General features: G+C 50.9%; 1 protein-coding gene across 7 annotated transcripts in view; it reads left to right on the forward strand.

The window, feature by feature from the left end:
* The window catches only part of ITSN1 (intersectin 1), a 185,612-nt gene that overhangs the window by 150,257 nt on the left and 17,383 nt on the right, over positions 1 to 17,972 (forward strand). For all 7 annotated transcript variants that reach the window (XM_072968804.1, XM_072968809.1, XM_072968800.1 and 4 more), the window contains 2 exons: positions 11,011 to 11,132; positions 12,939 to 13,045. In XM_072968804.1, coding sequence (XP_072824905.1) covers positions 11,011 to 11,132; positions 12,939 to 13,045 — 229 coding nt within the window. The remainder of the gene's footprint in view (positions 1 to 11,010; positions 11,133 to 12,938; positions 13,046 to 17,972) is intronic.

Below are 17,972 nucleotides of genomic sequence, written 5' to 3' on the forward strand. Positions count from 1 at the left end.
CCTCGTTGTCGCTGGGGAGAAAAGGGCATTTGTGCCCAGTCAGTGAGCATCACGGAACCCATTTAACCAGATTCCTGCTTTCTTGCATTAAACCCAGGCAGCATTTCAGAAAACATGCTTTTGCAGATGGAGATTTCAGAGAGAAATTTGGACCGCTTCCCTTAAAACTGTCAGACACCTCATTCATTTGTGCACAAATCAGGGCCCCTTCTCTGTTAGCAGGAGGCCCACCCGTGTGGAAGCAAGCAGCTTTTTCCAGCGCCTTCCCATGCTCCCTAAACGTGCAGGGACACTCGGGACTTGCGGTCGCATCCTCGGCTGCACTGCTGGCAAAGCCACCCCGTGTCTCACACGGCTGCTTGGCGGCGGGGAGGCCGACAGCGCCAACGGAATGCACGAGGCTTTCAAATGTCACGTCTGTGGCCTGCTCTGGCAGGCCCATGCAGCGCTCCACAATAAACCTGTCACACAGGCATTGAGTCACTGGATCCTTTATTTCTCATCACTGCGTTCTGTGGCCTTGTGTTCTCTTGCCAGCAAAGACTGGAATGTTCAGCCCCCAAACATGCCAGGAGCTCGCTGTTTTTTAAAGCAACCGTGCAGCTTGGATACGGGATGTGCGTCACACGGTGGTGCTTCTCCAAAGCGCCGTCTCCGGAGCAGCCGCCCCCAGCACGCTTGAGGACTGGAAGTTCAGTCTCTCCCACCACCCCCTCCGCAGGGGCACACCACGCCGTGTTCTCAGGATCCAGAGCTTTGGGCCTTGGACACCTCTGCTCCTGTTTGCTGGGCCTCCAGCGGAGGAAGCAAAGCCAGGATGCCCCCTCCTCTCTGGGGCGTTACCTTGGAGTTCTGAGGGCCCCGTGGGAAGGACGCCCCATGTCTGAATCCGCAGTAACCACCCTCTGCTGACGTGATCTCCGGCAGGAACCTCCACCCCACCCCATCCTCAAGGGGCAGAAGTAAACCTGCCCGTCCTCTCCCTCCGCCCGCCCCCTCTCCCCTGCTCCGCGTGTCAAAGGCTCAGGACACTGCTTGTGAGGCTAGCCTGCCTGCGTTTTCCAGCAAGCAGCTTCTCTGCTGCTGCTCCCTGAGAATCTCTGCTGAGAAACAGGGAACAGGTGATGAGGCTCAGTGGAACAGCAGCAGGCAGGGCTCCTGCCCTCTGGAAGCCTGGAGGAGCGGGAGGAGGCCACCAGCAGACAAAGGAGCAGAACCATTTCAGTTAGCGGTGGATGAAATGGGCCAAGCGTGACGGAGGGCCAGGGCTAGAGCAGATGTGAGGGCCTGGGAAGGCCTCTCCGGAGACGTTCCGTGCGGGGTCGAGGTCCGACTGCGGGGAAGGAGTTGGCAGGCAAACATCAAGGGGAAGAGCATCTAAGGCCCAGGAACAGCCAGTGCAAAGGCCCTGAGGGTGGATGAGTTTCTCCTGCTCCTCACGTAAGGATGCGCTAGTCTAACTGGTATCTGCTCCAGGCTTGCCGTCTTCCAGCCTCTTCTCCATGCCAAGGGCGGAGAGCTATTTTTAAAAACCAACTACTTCTGCTTAAAATCAGCCAGGGGAGTCCTGTCCTTGTGGGATAGAGACTCACATCTTACAGTTGCTCTGTAAGGCTCCACTTGATCTGCTCCCTCCTGCCTGTGCGGCAGCCCCCGCCCCACCCTCTCCTCGTTTGTACCTACCTATTTGCCCATTTGTGCTCAGCCTTCCCCAAGCAGGGCCTTCCTTTCTGACGTGCTGACAGGACCACCGTTAGGTGGCTGCTGTCATCTAAAAGCCTTCCAGGTTTCCAACATCACAAGAGGTTGTGGGTTCAGGGGCAATGGCCTCTCCGACTTTCAGATGGAGATGCTGATGCTTGAAGAGGTGAAGTCCCGGGCTGGTCCCCAGCATCCTGGTCTGATGTTCTTTCTAATTCATTCTGCTGCCTTTCAGGTCGCCACGATGGCCGTAGACAAAAAGTCCAGGCTTCTGTTGTTGCCCCAGTGGGTTTCCAACTGGCTCTCTTGAAAATTTTCTCCTCTGACCTCCATACTACGTGATGGAAAGGTCCACTCTCATCACTGGTCCCCACTGTGGCATCCTGGGTGTGCAGACAGCACAGGCACGGAGCCTTTCCCCACCTTGGAGATCCCATGACTCAACCTCCCACAGTTGTCTTCCTCCCAGGACTCCTGTGCCTGCATGTCTGGTGGGAGGTGGTGCATGGGCTCGGGTCCATGGACCCCATCATCCAGCCCCGCCCTGACTGTTGAGCCTTCCCTAACCAGACCTTCTGTCTATCACGTCTCTTCACCACCTCTCCAAGATTCTTGCATCAAGCTGAAACCACTGGTCATCACACCAGAATGCCCTCACCCCATCTTCCCCACCTCTGTCTGCCCTCCTCACTCCTTCTTTCTCTGCCTTGGCCAGCTCCACTAACCTGCCATGTCTGAGCTCCTTGCTGAATCTTAGTTAACTTATTATACATAAGATGAGTGGGTTGAGACTGATGCACAGACAGTCTCATTAAGCTGTGAGCTTCCTGGGAGCCAGGCTATAGTTCATGAAGACCTACATGGTAGCAGCACGAATAAGTAGTGATGGTACCTCCCTTTGTATCTTAAATATTGCATGATGCCCAGTCTTCCTGTCCTCTTAGAAACTGGAGGGCACACCTGCCTTGCATACTCGTGTATCACCCAGGATGCTCGCTCATGGCCGTTAGTCGGGAGGTGTCCGTGGCGGACTGTCCTGTGCTGCCCTCCTGTTGTTCCGCAGGCTCACTCCTTACCTCCCAGCTAGGCTGGAGGGAAAGGACGCATCCCGTGTCCAGTCTCCCACCGTGTGTGGCCTCGACCCCTGCACCAGCTGTGCTTGGGAAGGCACCACTGTTGAAAAGACAAATCCACGTGGGAAGACCCTAGAACAGGAAATGAGCTTATCAACCTTAAGCCCTGTTACTAGTCATTCGTATGCCGCCCTGAATACCACGTATTCATCTTGTATTTGGTTTTCTGTCTCCCCTCCACTAGAATGGAAGCTCCATGAAAGCAGGGACCTGAGCGCATCTCTGCGGTTGCTGAGGGTGAGCAGGAGATGCCCCGGGGCTCAGGTGGTCTCTTGTGTTCCAGCGGGGTCAGTTTGCCAAGTTAGGAGAGACTGCAGGCTGTCCTTAGACGCTTGTGAAGATAATTCCCTTGGGATGAGAAGTACACCCGCCCTTGTGGACCACCCAGAGCTGGTTTGGTGACCAGAGCCTCCCATGGGCTGGGGCTGCCCCGGGACTGGTCAGCCAAGGTCATTTTCAGAGGAGACCCAGCTGCCTTGACCCAGCCTGGCTGCTGCCCGCCCCTGCCAGCCTCCGGCTCCAAGAACAGGAGTGTCCTCCCAACCGGGTCATCCAGGAATGGACTGGGAGAGCCATGGATGTGGACCACGCTCAGGCCCACCCTTTAAAAACCTCATGGTTTCCTTGTGTGTCTTCATTTCCCAAGACAGCGAGAGCAAAAATTTTATTCCTAATCAAAGAAGTCATCATATGTCTCTGGACTCCACTGTCGCATCTGTAAAATGAGGTCACTGGACAGAGTGACCTCTTGGGCTCCAGCCCTAGAGTTGGGGGTCAGGTGGTGGCAGTGGGGCCTCCAGGAAGAGAGCATCGGAGGTCCTCTGGGCCCTGGGGTGTGGCTGGCCTTGGAGGATGGCATTCTGTGGTTACGGCCATCACACCCCTTGGACAAGTTGCTTGAGTGACCCGCCTTGGGCTGGATTTGGTTCAGCAGCTGTGGCCACTGTCATCCTGCACGTGCCTGGACAGATCCAGTTTCTAAATCGCTCCCTTTTCACACCAAGTGCCTTGATTTCTAGGCAAGCTTCCCTCTCATGGCATGGCCCTCACTCTTGGCTCTGCGACAGAACCACCTGGAAGCTTTGCAAATTACAGGCACCTGGGGTGCACCCCAGCCGGTCGGATTCGATTGGTCTGGGGTACAGCAAGGACGCTGGGCTTTTAAAAAGCTCCTTAGGTGATTCTGATGTTCAGCCAAACTCGACGGCCACGGCCCTCCTCCATCCTCTGCACGGCTGCCACTGTGATCCTCCTGAAATACAGCCAGACCTTCCCTGCCTCCGCAGCCGAAGATGACAATCCAGAGGCCTCGCTGCATTGCTCAGAACCTCCTTGACTGCGCTTCCTCACCTGTTAGGGGCTGAGTGTAAGTCCCCAAAACTCATGTGTTGAAGCCCTTACCCTTATTCCTCAGACCTCAGACTATGACTGTATTTGGAGATGGGGCCTTTAAAGAAGTTGTTAAGATGAGGCCATCAGGGTGGGCCCCATCTGATCTGACTGGTGTCCTGAATGAGAAGAGGAGGAGTGGGCACAAAGCATCCCTGGGGATGAGCACACGCTGGGGAAAGGCCGTGGGAGGACCCAGGGCGAAGACGGCCGGCCAAGCAGAGAGGCTTCACAAGAAGCCAGACCTGCTGACACATTGATCTTGGACTTCCAGCCTCCAGACCTGTTGGACAATAAGCTTCTGTGGTCCAAGCCGCCTAGGCTGTGGGACTTTGTTACAGCAGCCCGGCTGACTGATGCATCTCCCTTCGAGCCAGGCGAGAGGCACCGTGGTCAAGAACGAGAACTCTGGGGTCGGATTCCCTCTGCGCCTCATTAACTGAGGCTTTGGCATGTTACTTAACTTCTCTGTGCCTCAGTTTCCATTGGTGAGGATGCCACACGTCCATGAACTATAGTGCTTGGAACTTTGTGGCTCAAAGAAGTATTCAGTGTCAACTTGCCTTCCTCTCTGGGCCCCAGCATCTGCTTCTCTCTCTTCCTCACCTGCCTCCTGGCTCCGCCACTCCATCCTTACTCCCCTTTTCTCTGACTGCTCCCCCTGCTTGGATCCCTCCCTCCTCCCAACCCTGACATTTGCCTGATGAAGTCCAACTCAAATTTGTCCTCCTCTGGAAAATATTCCCAGATCCCTCTAGTCAAAACTACTGCCTCCTCCCTCATATTGCAATAAAAATGTGTTTGGACTTCTAACACCCAATACCCTGTGTTCCCAAAGAATTTATTTACAGTTGCCACTAACAACCCTAAAAATACTGTGGGATAGCGCACATTGAAAGCAGGAACTCAGAAAGAAAGAAAAATAAGGATAGAGACATAAACGGGGCTGGGAAGGAGCTAACAAATGCATACCATAGGGCATTGGACGCCGTGCCAGGAATTCCAGCATCGCTTATAAAGCCAGGGTTGATATGTTTTTGATTAAAAAAAATTACTAACATTCTTTTTAAAAAAAAATTTTATTGAAGTGTAGTTGGTTTACAATGTTAGTTTCACGAACATTCTTATTTATGCAAAATGAAGAGATGACTTATTCCTGAGAGTAATTTGATTTTTGCCACATCTCAACAGTCATTAAACTCCCTAGCGGCCCGGGTAGGCTGGGTTCCCCTTCTTGGGAGAAATTTAAGCATATCTGGAAACCGCATTGGCACTTTGGAGCTTCAGGGTTATGACTGAGTGCAGCTGAGTGGAAGTCCCTGGTGAGTCCCAGGACAGGCTGCAGAGGGTGCCAGGCTCACCAGGCAGTGCACAGGGGGTCTTTGGTGCCATCAGGTGGAACGTCCCCCACCTCTCACCACAGGCCTCCGCGCCCACCTGGCTTCTCTAACCGCCCCCTAACAATCCAGTCTTAGCGGTTTGCAACTCTTGAGGTCTCAGAGACTGATGACAAGGTGCCTGGTGCCCCTTACAAGGTGACTGCAAATCGGCAAGGATGGTTTCCCACATTCAGGCCGAACTTGGAGTAGCCTTCTGTGTAGATGAGAGCTCCACAGGCCCCATTAATGTGTATCCTGCTGACCTGGGGCCACTCAGCCGGAAGATTTGGGCTGAATGTCCCCAGAGACATCGGTAGATCCTTTTCCTCAAAGATGGAAAACCATCACCCAAGCTTCTGTATTGCCCTTTCCCATCCCTCCAGCATCACAACCCCTGTAATCGGCTTCCCACCTTACCTTCCACAGCATCTCCGCATTCACCTGGCATGCTGGCCCCACACCCCCAATCTAATGGCCCCATCCTCCCTGGCCACATAGAAACCCAGCGCAGGGAGGACCAGGTCCTCGTAGAAGCTTCCTCCATCAGGACGGAGAGCATCAACTCCTCTGAGTTCCCGCAGCCTCCACCACGGGCACACACAGCCCGCAGGCCTGCTCTTTATTGCTTGCTATTTTGAATTTAATTTTCATGTCGAGTCTCCCCCACCGCTGTGAGTTTCCTGAGGACAAGGACATTCTCTTGCTTATTTCTGTGTCTCTTGGACTTCAGGGAAAGTTAATGCATATTTATTGACCATCTTACAGTATATTTTGGCCCTTTCATAGCAGGAATGAATCCTGTTTATTTGCTTTGCTCTGTGGCCAGCTTGCTGTGGGACCTGGTTTGGTTTTAAAAATGATGGTCCCTGTTGGGAAAGGAAGTGGAATGATTGGGCGTATGGAGAAAGGGCAACACTTGCTTTTTACTCTAAATATTCTGCATCTTTTGAACCGTTTCTAGAAAGCATGTGCTCATGCATGATTTTTGTCATAAAGCAATTTATTTAGATTATGCTGTTCATATGTAGAGTGTCCCACTGAGGAGACACGACTGGTCTTTTGGGGTAAGATTTTCCCCTGCTTTTCTCCAGTGCCCCAGACTCAGATCCTTGCAGAGGGACACCGTGGCTCTCTCTGTTCTGTAAATGTGTCTAACTATACAAAATTGTAAGAGACAGCACATAGATTAGGAATTTTATGTGGGTTGTAATTGGGGATCATTTTTAACGGCCTGAAGTCATTTGCAGTATTATTTCAGCTGCGAGTGGATTATAGTTAGTTATAAGAACCCCTCCATCCCACCGAGATGTCCATGAAATTTATTTGCCGTTTTTTACCCTCTCATTTTTCACTGGGAAAGGAAGCCAGCAAACTGTGTTTATTCTGGTTCCCAAAGGAGAGAAAGACCACATCCCTCCACCCCTAAAGAAAGCTCTCTTATTTGAAATGTCTTTTCCATTTACCCTGCTCTGAATAATGGAGTTTTAAAACTCTCTTGTTTTTCTAAGTATTAAATTTTCAAAGGAAGGATATTTTTGAGTTCAAAGCGCCGGTATCAAGTCTTTAATAGTTCTCTTGGTCTGGCATTCACCAGCAAGAATTTTTAAAACGGCATCCTGTGGGGTCAGTTCAGTAGCTAAAAAGATGATTCCAAGCCAACATCATTGGCATATAATCCTGAGACGAATCTCCCCCACAAAATCTTTGCTTTCATTATGTCCTGGGTGTTGGATAGGCCACCTGGACCACCCCTCTGCCTCCAGGCAGGCTGTTAGGGGGGCCAACTAAGGATGGAATTTATTGGGGCGAGTAGCCCAGACTCACACAGCACTGCCCCCCAAACTTCTCAGCCTGCTGGGTCGACTGAACAAAAGCTGGCGCTGCCCAAGCCTCCTTGTAATCCCCAACCCCCATGAACAGGAGACTTTCAGTTCACCCTGAACTGGCCCCGGCACCTGGAATTGTTGGACCAATGGCCCACATCCATCCTGGACCTTCTGCAGTTGCTCTGGCTCTGAGCTTCTTCAAAACCACAGTGTGTAAATCTTGAAGACTCAGAAGAATGAACTTTAAAAGTCCCAAACAAGCCAGCTTCTGTCATCTTTCCTCACAGGTCCTTGTGTCCGGTTCCTTAGCCACTTTGTGTGTCTCTGATCATGTGCACCATCCTTGTTGCAGAGTTGTCCACTTCTAGGAATGTCCCCATTTCTCAGTGGGGTGCTATTGGCATTTGAGGTGGGCCTCTCTCGGTCCTGTGTATTGCAGGTCATCTAGAGTCCTGGCTCAGTCCGCCAAATTCCAGCAGCCACCTCCAGTCATTACAACAGCCAAGAAGTCATTCTCAGCCTGGACATGGCGGGGGTGGGTGCAGTGCAACCCTCAACCTGGTGGGGCGCAGTACCAACTTCAGCCTGTGGCAGTGAAGGTGGGGAGGGGGACACGATACTGCCCCCAGCGGAGGACTCCAGGGTTCTTAGCTGTATGCTCTGGGGGGCTGGCATTTCTCTTCTTCCACGGTGAATCTGCAGCACCCAGCACAGTTAGTGCCAGACTTGTGGTAGGACATCAGTAAATATTTGTCACATGAATGAATGAATGAGATCTATGAACAAGCTTCAAGAGGGCCTGTGAACCCTATAAAATTGTGTGCAAAATGGGTGTGTATATTGTGTGCATTGTACACATATGTTTTCTGGGGCAAGAATTTATAGCATCCACCAGATTCTCCAAGGGAAATTGTGACCTATGGGGATGTTCGGAAGACTGATCCAACCAGTGTCCACTACTAGCCTGATATTTGTGTCCCTGCAAACGTCACTGCACAGTATTTGTGAGGTGAGTTTTAGAACTGCTTCTCTGCACCAATATTCTGATATCCCTGCAGAAAGGAATGTCCTGAAAATTCCAGGGGAGACTTCCCTGAGTTCATACAAATCTCTAATGCAATGGCTATATTCTACCCTTTAACAAGAAATGGCCTTAGTCCTGGGCCTTTGGACTCACTAACAGGAAACTTTGGCAAGAACAGGGCAGGCATTTTCTTCCCGAACTCGAGAGTGTTTCCTGGTGGCTTTCCAATGAAAGACAAAGAAACTGGGAACATCACTCAGCTTCCCGTCAGCCCGGGCTCACGCAGCAGCTCAGCAGAGGCTGGGTCAGCCCAACAAGTGAGCAATCATGACTTGCTTCCTTCCTTGGAATTCACTGTCAATGCAACTGTTTTAATAAAACACAATCTATGCACCGAGACAGGAAGGACAGCTGGGCCAAGCTGGTGACTGAGCCAAAGACCCAGTTTCCAGAAATGTCTGCAGACCTGCGTGAAGATTCATAGCCCTGAGGAATTACAGTTTGGCTGCACTGCAGTGGCTTTGAGTGAGGTCTCGGATGGATGGGTGTGGAGGGTGTTAACATAATGATGGCACATCCTTGATGCTTCCCCAGCATCCATCTGCCCATCCTGGGACTGTCCTGTCCCAGGAAGAGAAGCTACAGCATTCTAGAAAGGGCATTTAGCCAGGGGAGGGGACAAAACTGGAGGCTTAAAGCACCCCAGCTTGGAGTTAATCTCTGGCGCAGTGAAGCATTTACCAAGAAGCCTGTGATATCATTCACTCCGAGGGATCATTCTATTTGCAGAAGCTTCCAGCGTCTAGACTAGATCAGTCATGAGCCTAGAAACTCTCTCGGGGGAAGATGGAAACTCTGAGGAACCCCTGAGAGTTCAGAACAGGCGTCTCAAACTTTAGTGTCCCTCAAGTCACCTGGAGAGCTTGTTAAACCACATTCCGGGCCCTGACTTCACATAGTCTATTCATCAGGGGCTGAGAATCTGCATTTCTAATAAGCTCCCAGTCTGGAGACCCCAGTCTAAGAACCACTGGTTTCCAGCAGGTGGTTTCGCACTGTGCTCTATGGCGCTCCCTTGTGTGGAGAAGAAGGGATGAGAAAAGCAAATGAATGGGACTCGGAGCCCTCACCCCCACCGACATCCAAGACACCTCCCAGTCTACTTTACACATCTGGTTTTGGTGATTAAACAAAGAACCTCTCATAAAATGGATGGGGATGGAGGGCCCACTGTCTGGAAGAGGTGGGTCCAGGCCTGCATGAGAGGTGCTCCCTAGAGCCGAGCTTCCCCATCCCTCATTCCAGTGTGCCTGTGTCAGGGGGCAGCCTCTGCCTATAACCTGAAAACATTTGAGGCAAGCAAATCCCAAATACCCAGCTAAGGGAGCAGAGGCCAGCGCAGGTACCACCTCCTGTGCGTGCACCATTTCAGTCAGCAGAGCCCACTCCCTGGGTACCTGTGGCTGCAGTGGTGACTGGCTGTCTGCGCCTGGAGGGGTTTCCTGCCCACCGCAGGTTTTTGAGTCAGCGTCTGGGTGCAGGGCAGCACCTGGTCCAAGAGAATTTGCCCATCACTGTCCGGATGTGCCCCACATCTGCCCTGGCCCCCGGCCCATCAGGATAACCACTTCATCCTCCAAAAACCAACCTCAGGGTAACCATATGGCCTCCTGTAGCTCGGACCCACAGTAGTGGTCTAGGGTAGAGCCTAGTTTCTGGGGTCAAAGTGTCGGGGTTTCATCTCGACTTCACTACCACCCAGCTGAGAGACCCTGGGTGAGGCAACCCCTGTAAGCCTCAGTTTCCCGTCTGTAACATGGAGAAAATTGTAGTATCCATGTGAGCATTAAACGCAGCTGTCCGTGTACCACTCCTGGTACCGCACCTGGCATGGTGTGAACCCTCAGGAAATGTTGGCCAATTGTTAACTAAGTCTTCTCTCTTAACACTTTTTCAGTGGTTTTGATGAAGCTGGAGTGTTCTGTTTGCATTAGTTTCCTGGGGCTGCTGTAACAAAAGACCACAAACTGGGTGGCTTAAAACAGCAGACATATATTTGCTCATAGTTCTGGTGGGAAGACGTCCAAAATCCAGGTTTTGTCAAGGTCACGTTCCTCTGAAGGCTTCCGGGGGGAATTCGCTCCATGCCTTTAGCTCCTCATGCTGCTGGCAATCCCTGGCGTTCCTTGGCTCACAGATGCGTCACTCTAATCTCTGCCTCTGTCATCACACGGCATTCCTTCTGTCTTTCTCTGTCATCTTCTTATAAAAGGACACCAGTCATATTGGACTAGGGCCCACCCTAACTGACTATGACTTCATCTTAATTTGATTGCATCTGCAAAGACCTTTATTTCCAAGTTAGGTCACCTTTGCAGGTACCTAGGGTAGGACTTGGACATGTCTTTTTAAGGGACAGCATTCAACCCACAACACTGTCTGACTAGAGGGAGACCACAGGGCCCGGCAGCTGTGAGGACCCTGGGGGTCTTCCCTGTGAAGCTGGACAGGGCTTCCCCAGACCTGGACTAAACTGTCCTAATGGTTGTGTTTTGCAGGGTGTTCAGACTTACATCTCCTGGATATGTTGACCCCAACTGAGAGAAAGCGACAGGGATACATCCACGAGCTCATTGTCACGGAGGAGAACTACGTGAATGACCTGCAGCTGGTCACAGAGGTGAGGGCCACTGCGGGTGCCTGGGTCGGGGAGTGGGGACAGGGCCCTGGCAGAGGGTGGGCTGGGGGAGGCTGTCAAGGAGGCCTGTGTCCGGATTCCCAGTCTGAGAAGCTTTCTGATGCATGGGAACATCTAGACGGTAAATCACACAGGAGAGTCTTACCCAGGAGAAGATGGTGATATTCTCATCCGTGGCCAGCTCTGTGTCCAGGGATCTCTGCAGACGAAGGACAGATGATCCCGTGAGGGGTGCACAGAAACAGACACGCGGGCTGTGCAGTGGGAGTCAGGCTCCACTCAGAGAACTTGCTGCTCGGCCACCAACTAGTTGATGCCGCAGAGAAAGTGCCATCACCTCCCTGGTCCTCAGGGGCGGCGGCATCTGAAAATGGCAGCCCCCTGGCTGATATCTTGATTATTCCTCGTGCTATGTATCACCCCCTCCCCCCAGAAAAATCTATTGCAGAGAATGAAGATGTTTCCTCCTGGGGTCCTGTGTGCCCCCCATCCTAGATGATGCCTCGTTTTGTCTCTCCTTCCAGGGAGCTGTTGAAGGGCCTTGGGCACCTGGTCCAGAGGATGGGGAGATGCAGAGTTGGGAACCCTTGCTTTTCAGGAAGCATTTGGTCCACACACATGGGAGGCTGTCATATTAGGAAACCGGGGGTGGCAGAGCTGGACGTCAGAGTCACCCAACAGTTTACAAAGTACTGTGATAAGTTTGGGACCCCTCCCACCCCCAGCAGGTGTGAAACCACCTCCTGTGATTGTCTTCACAACCGGGAGAGACATGGCTCGGGGACCCAGTGTTGCACGAGTACAGGAGGCAGGGTGGGCTGACAGCCCCCAAGGCCACCATTAACACTTAGGAAGCATTGGTGCAAAACAGTGCCCCTCTCTCAAGACACATGACTGTCACTAAAGATACAGTCTCGGGTGTCTAGGATATGAGTGTCACTCCCTTCGATGTGGCACCTTGTGCAGTGGCCAGGTGTGTGCCAGGTTCAACATCAGCTACGGACTCATGAGACGAGGGCTCCCAGGGATCGGCCTCGGTCCAGCCAGTTTATTTTAAAGACAGGCTGTCCGCATCGCTAAGGAACCTTCCAAAGAACGCCTGGCCTCCAATGGTAGATGCGGCCTCTTTCTAGGCAGGGGCTCACCATGTGGGGCTCAGCTGAGATCTGTGATTTACTGCGAGTTGCTCAACCACCCAGACATCAGGCGGGCTCCTTTATTTCCTGGAGTCCAGGAGAGGAGCCATGCCCACCCGTGAACTGGGCGTGCTCGTGCTGGCTCTGTCCCAGGCCCAGCCCAGGCTCCGGGCAGAGCGGTGGAGTCTGTCGTCCCCAAGGCTGCTAGTTGGAGGCCCAGGTGCCTGGGCTGCTCCCCTGGAATTCCCGAGACTTGTCTGTGCAGCTGGGGGCAGGGATGCGGGAGCCACCCCCACCTCGTACCTCTCTCAGCCCCCCATTTCTCCACTGTGTCCCTTTCCTCACTGTGGCAGGTGAGAGCCTGAGTGCTTTTGTCCAGCCCCACCGCTGAATCCTGGTGGAGTTGAGGTCTGTCCTCCAGAATTTAGTGGGACTCCTGGTGAAACAGTGTGGACCTGATGGAACCCCCCCAACAGCGTCCCCAGGCAGAGGGGGGACCACCTGCTTCAAAACTCTGCAGCTCCTGGGCCTCCCAGCAAAGCTGCAGATGCCTTGGTCCCTCCCATCGCTCTGAACAGATCAGTGTGTGCCTGTGTTTGAGTTTTAAGCTAACTGTTTGCTTTCTGAACTGCTTCGTTTTCTGCATCTGTAGATCTTTCAGAAACCCCTGATGGAGTCTGAGCTGCTGACAGAAAAAGAGGGTGCTATGATTTTTGTTAACTGGAAGGAGCTGATTATGTGTAATATCAAACTACTGAAGTAAGCCTCTCCTTGCTAATCCCCCGCCTCGCCTGCCCGCCGCCCTTACACACTAGCTCCTGCGTGATCCTCCGTGTGCCCCTCCCTGCATGCGCCCTGTGTTCCTTCCTGCCACTCTCCCTCATTTCCACTTATGAGCACCATCACTCTTTTTCACCCTGATGCTTTCTTTCTTGGAAATGCACCCCAAATTTTTCACCGAGGAGAATAAATTGCTCAGCATCCCGGTTCATGCTTTGACTGTGGTTCTAGAATGAACAGAGCTGGGCAGATCCTGGCTCTGGATCGCTGGCCAGCTCCATCCTGGGTGGGGACAGTCCCCTCCTCAGCCCCTAGCGCCTTCCCTCAGACTCAGGTTCCACTGGGGGATTACGGAGACTTTCTTGACTCCTGAAGACCGAAAACAGTGGAACTGTTCACACCCACGGTCAGTGGCAGTTCTCAGGATCCTCCCCTGAGAAGCTGGCCTGGAGCAGTAGATATTTTATCCCTTTTTAAGTTTTCTGAGGCAGCTGATGGGCCAGGAGTCAAGAAACCTGGGTTTGGGGCCCAATTCACTGCCCATCCTGTTTCCCCACCTGTAAAATGAAGGGATTGGACTACATCCTCACAAAGGCCTTTCCAGTTCTTAAAAACAAAAGAGCAAACAAAAAAAAAACCCCAAAATAAAACCCCTTCAATTCCGTGTCCAGCAGGCCCTCAGTATCACATCTCTTGCTAGGACAGAGATGAAGTCCATGGTGATACTGGGAGCTGGGGAAGCTCGGGCCCGGTGAACTTGTGTCCATCCCTCATCTCTGGGTCCATGTAACTGGGAAGCAGCTATTTCCTAAATGTGGTCCCTGCGTTTTTATAAAGCAATTTCAGGTCCTCACTTTCCTGAGTGTGTTTGGGAGTGGAGGAAGGGATGGAGAGAGAGGTTCAGAGTGACGGATGTGAAGAAAAAATATAATATCTTCTCTCTGTGTGTTCTAGAAGGCAAGTAATCAAACCCAGTGACGGTGTGTAGAGAAGGTATTTCTGTTATTCACCCTGGGGTGAAGTGATCACCTCACTCTTGCCGTGGGGAGAGGCTGCCTTGTCCTGGGGGCTAGTGGGTTAGTTAAGCCTGAACCTACAAGTACTAAACCTTAAGTGTTGGAGAAACTTGTTCTAAATTAAACGCAAAGATTTTCTGTTCAAAATATCCCTGCAAGTAAAAACTGCTCTCCTTGGGCGTCTACGTGGGGCGTGGGGAGGTGGGAGATGTCTGATGTCCCTGAGCGCCCCGCCCAGCCCCGTGCTGTGAGGACTGGCCGGAGGGAAACTGCGCTGCTGGCTCCCTGTACCTTTCCGTTGTCTTCGCACTCTTAACCCTCCCTGCTGCTCCTGTCCGGGAAGCAGAAGCCCCTTTCTTGAGCTCTGTCGGGGCCAGGCCTGCGTGCCCTTCCTCCCATTAGCTCTGATGTGCTCCACAGCCCTGGAAGTAGGAATTGAGAGCGCATTTGCAGCTGCGGAAACAAGGCTCAGAGAAGTTGAATGACTTGTCTAAAGTCACAAAGAAAGTGATCGGAGCCCCGGGCTGCTCTGTGGCTGATGCCCAGGGTCCCGCTAGGGGTTCCGCCCTGTTCTGCTCCCCCCACCATCCCCAATGGAAAGAAGGTGGCAGACGTCTCAAGTTTCTGTCCAGGCTCCAGTGCCTTCTAACTTGTTTTGGGCAGTTACCTTGGGCAGATAACTCTCTAGCCCTTTGTTTTAGAACCTGTAAAATGGCCGTCATGGCACCTGCCTTGTCTAGCTTGCAGGGTCATTCGGAGCTGCAAGGAGATCAGGTGTACAGCGGGCAGCTGTCAATCACAAAGGGCACGGGCACCGCCCCTCTCCCATCATAGGGTCCTAGTGCTCCGCCCCTTCGATCTGATTGGTTAGTTTGGCTGATCTTTTCATCTGCCAGATAAAATATGTAGTTGGGGACTAGATTTCTTTATTCCTTTCTTTTCTTTTCTTTCTTTCTTTCTTTCTTTCTTTCTTTCTTTCTTTCTTTCTTTCTTTCTTTCTTTCTTTCTTTCTTTCTTTCTTCCTTTCTTTCTTTCTTTCTTTCTTTCTTTCTTTCTTTCTTTTTCTTTTTCTTTCTTTCTTTCCTTTCTTTTCTTTCCTTTCTTTTTCTTTTCAACATATTATGAAAATTTTCAACCATACCAGAAAAACGGAAAGAATTGTATGGTGAGCGCCCATATTGTAGATTATACAATTTTGCTACATAGGCTCCATTTCTTCGTGCAAAGACTAACCTCAACGATGGGAAGGTACAGGGCTCCCGGCAGGCTGGAAGAGGGAGGCACTTGTGGAGGGAAAGAATTTAAGGCAGCTCTCCCTGGAAGGCCACAGTGGGCAGCCATATACCTGCCACTCCTGATCCAGGGGCCAGTGACTCCTTGTATTTACAGGGGACACAGGATTTATTAAACAGATAAAAAAGAAATAAATAAAAGAAACGTAAAAGGGCACATGAACTTCCTACTAATGCTGTCTCTGGTTGGGGGTTAGAATGGATGGTTGACTCTCTTACCTGGGAGCAGAGAGCTGAGAAACTTGCTTTTAATAAGCAGAGTAGGGCAGAAGGATTTAGGACCTTTTAAAATTAAGAGCTAGGGGCAGCTGTTAGGAGTGATAACAGAAGGAATGCAGAAATGAGACTGGGCCCCGCAAACCCAGGTGCTGGCAGAGGTTTTTTCTTTTCTTTTTAAAATTAAGATCTTTTTCTGCCTCCTTGCTTGAAAAAGAAAAAGAAAAAGAAAAAAAGAAATGAAAAACCTCAAAAAAAAAAGACCTTTTCTTAACTATAAACTATCTGCCTTACTTTGTTTTTAACTTAAGAAGAATAGACACAATTTTATTTTAAGCAGAAAAACAAAGAAAAATAAAAAGTAAAAAATATCTTGGGGGGTAAAGTTAGGGTGAGAGAAGGAAGAAAGAAAGGGGCTTTGGCTGGGAGTGGGAAGGGTGAGAGGGAAGGATGGTGAGCCGAGGAATGAAGAGGAAAGACAGCAGAGAGGGAAGAGCAGAGGGGCGGTGGAAACTGGAAGGAGAGAAACTTGCCCGGAGCGAGGATGGGGAGGATCCCAGAGTGGTGGAGGTGGGGCGGGGCAGGGTGTGGAGTCAGACCCCCTGGGTTCCCAGGCTGCCTCTGTCACTGTGTGACTCTGGCCAGGCCACTCGATTTCCTGTGCCTTGGTTTCCCCAACAGTCAATAGGGATAATAAATAATACACGTTTTAAAAAAGTGCTTGACACACAGGACACATTCATAAATGCTGGCTCTTGTGACCGTCACCTGATCTGTGGACTTCAGGGGGTTAGGGGCACGTATTCACTCAGCAAACCTTGAGCGCTCTGATGTGTTCATTAGCTGATTGATTATTACCACAGTTCAAGGTCCTAAATCTGTAGACCTTTAATTAGGTTACAAATCAGCTCACCAAAGGGTGGGGCTGTGTCGACAGCAACATGGTCATTTTATCCCTGAACCTAGAGACATCCCGTTTCAACCCATTCAAGCCCAGTCCTCAAAAGCCTCACCTGTGCAGTAAAACATCCCAAAAGCTGAACCTAACAGGCGCCTGGTCCATAGCAGGGGCCTGATTTTAGGTCTGCCTCCTGGTTGGACCACTCAGGTCTACAGTGTGGACCTCCAGAACCCAGGAACTGGTTTAACTTGCTTATAACAGTGATGATCTGCGTGTGGTCTTTTTTCTTTTCCCTTTTTCTTGTCACCCTATCATTAAAAAAAAAAAAAAAAGGAGAGAGTGGGTAGTGAAAGTACTTTTATTTCCTTGCATAGAGATTGTGTTGCTCCTCACTAGAAAATATGGAATGATGGAATTTCTTCCTGTTTCCATCCATAGCAAGTTTGTAACATGGTTATTCAGAGCTCTCGTTCCCCAGAACTGGTGGCAGCAACACCCTTGAGCAAATTTCTACAAAGGAGATGTTTTACACTGGCCCCTGCAGTGGGCAGTGGCCACCTGGCCATCCTGGGGGTACCAGGTACCATTCTGCACACCCCAAGTATCCAGTGCTGACAGCACCTCTCCCCACAAGGGCATAGGTGGAATCGCTAATTGTTCAGACCATATAATGTGTTGTCCCTAAAGTTTCTCTCCTTGGCTTGCTTGATCGGATCCAAAGATCTTTTTCTTTGACCACAAATGTGGAAGAAAGAAAATAAAGTGATCTGAAGTTTCTAGAGCCTAATACTAAGATTGCAGAGTTTCCTTAGAATTATTTAACCCTACCCATGACCATGAAGGCAGCCAAAAGGATTCACAGTGACATCTTCCCAGCCTTATGTTAAAATCTGTATCGTTTCGTCCCTTCCTTCCTTCCATCCATCCATCCATCCATCCATCCATCCATCCATCCATCATCTGTAATCACTAGGGTGGGCAGAACACACCCACAGCCTCATAGGTTGTCATCCTGCCCTCATAGTGCATTGCTATCCCTTCTTGGCTTCCAGGATATAAATTGTTTGGATCCATGGACCTATTATCATATAAATAGGCCTCTCTCTTCAGAACTCCTCTTAATCCAGTCCATTTCAAATTAGCCATGGCCAGGAAGCAGTGAACGGCATGGAGGGTTCAGACAATCATTTATACCTGGCTTTCGTGAACACAAGGGAATTATTTTCCTGTGGCAGTTGATTTACCCTCTTAATTATGTTTTGTTTAGTCTGAAAATGAGCCTGCATGGCTCCTGGCAACAGCGGCTTCCCTTGGGCAGCACTGGCCCTGGAAACAGATTCTCTGCTGGGGTCCTACCAACCTGGATGGTTATTCCATAAAGCAAGACAGCCACACAGGAGCCCTGTCTGAGTTATTTAAAAAAGGAGTCCATATTTTTCCAGAAAAAAGAAGAAAAAATTGTTTTTTATGCTGACTTGTTC

Source organism: Vicugna pacos, chromosome 1, assembly GCF_048564905.1.
Source record: "Vicugna pacos chromosome 1, VicPac4, whole genome shotgun sequence".
Classification (NCBI taxonomy): domain Eukaryota; kingdom Metazoa; phylum Chordata; class Mammalia; order Artiodactyla; family Camelidae; genus Vicugna; species Vicugna pacos.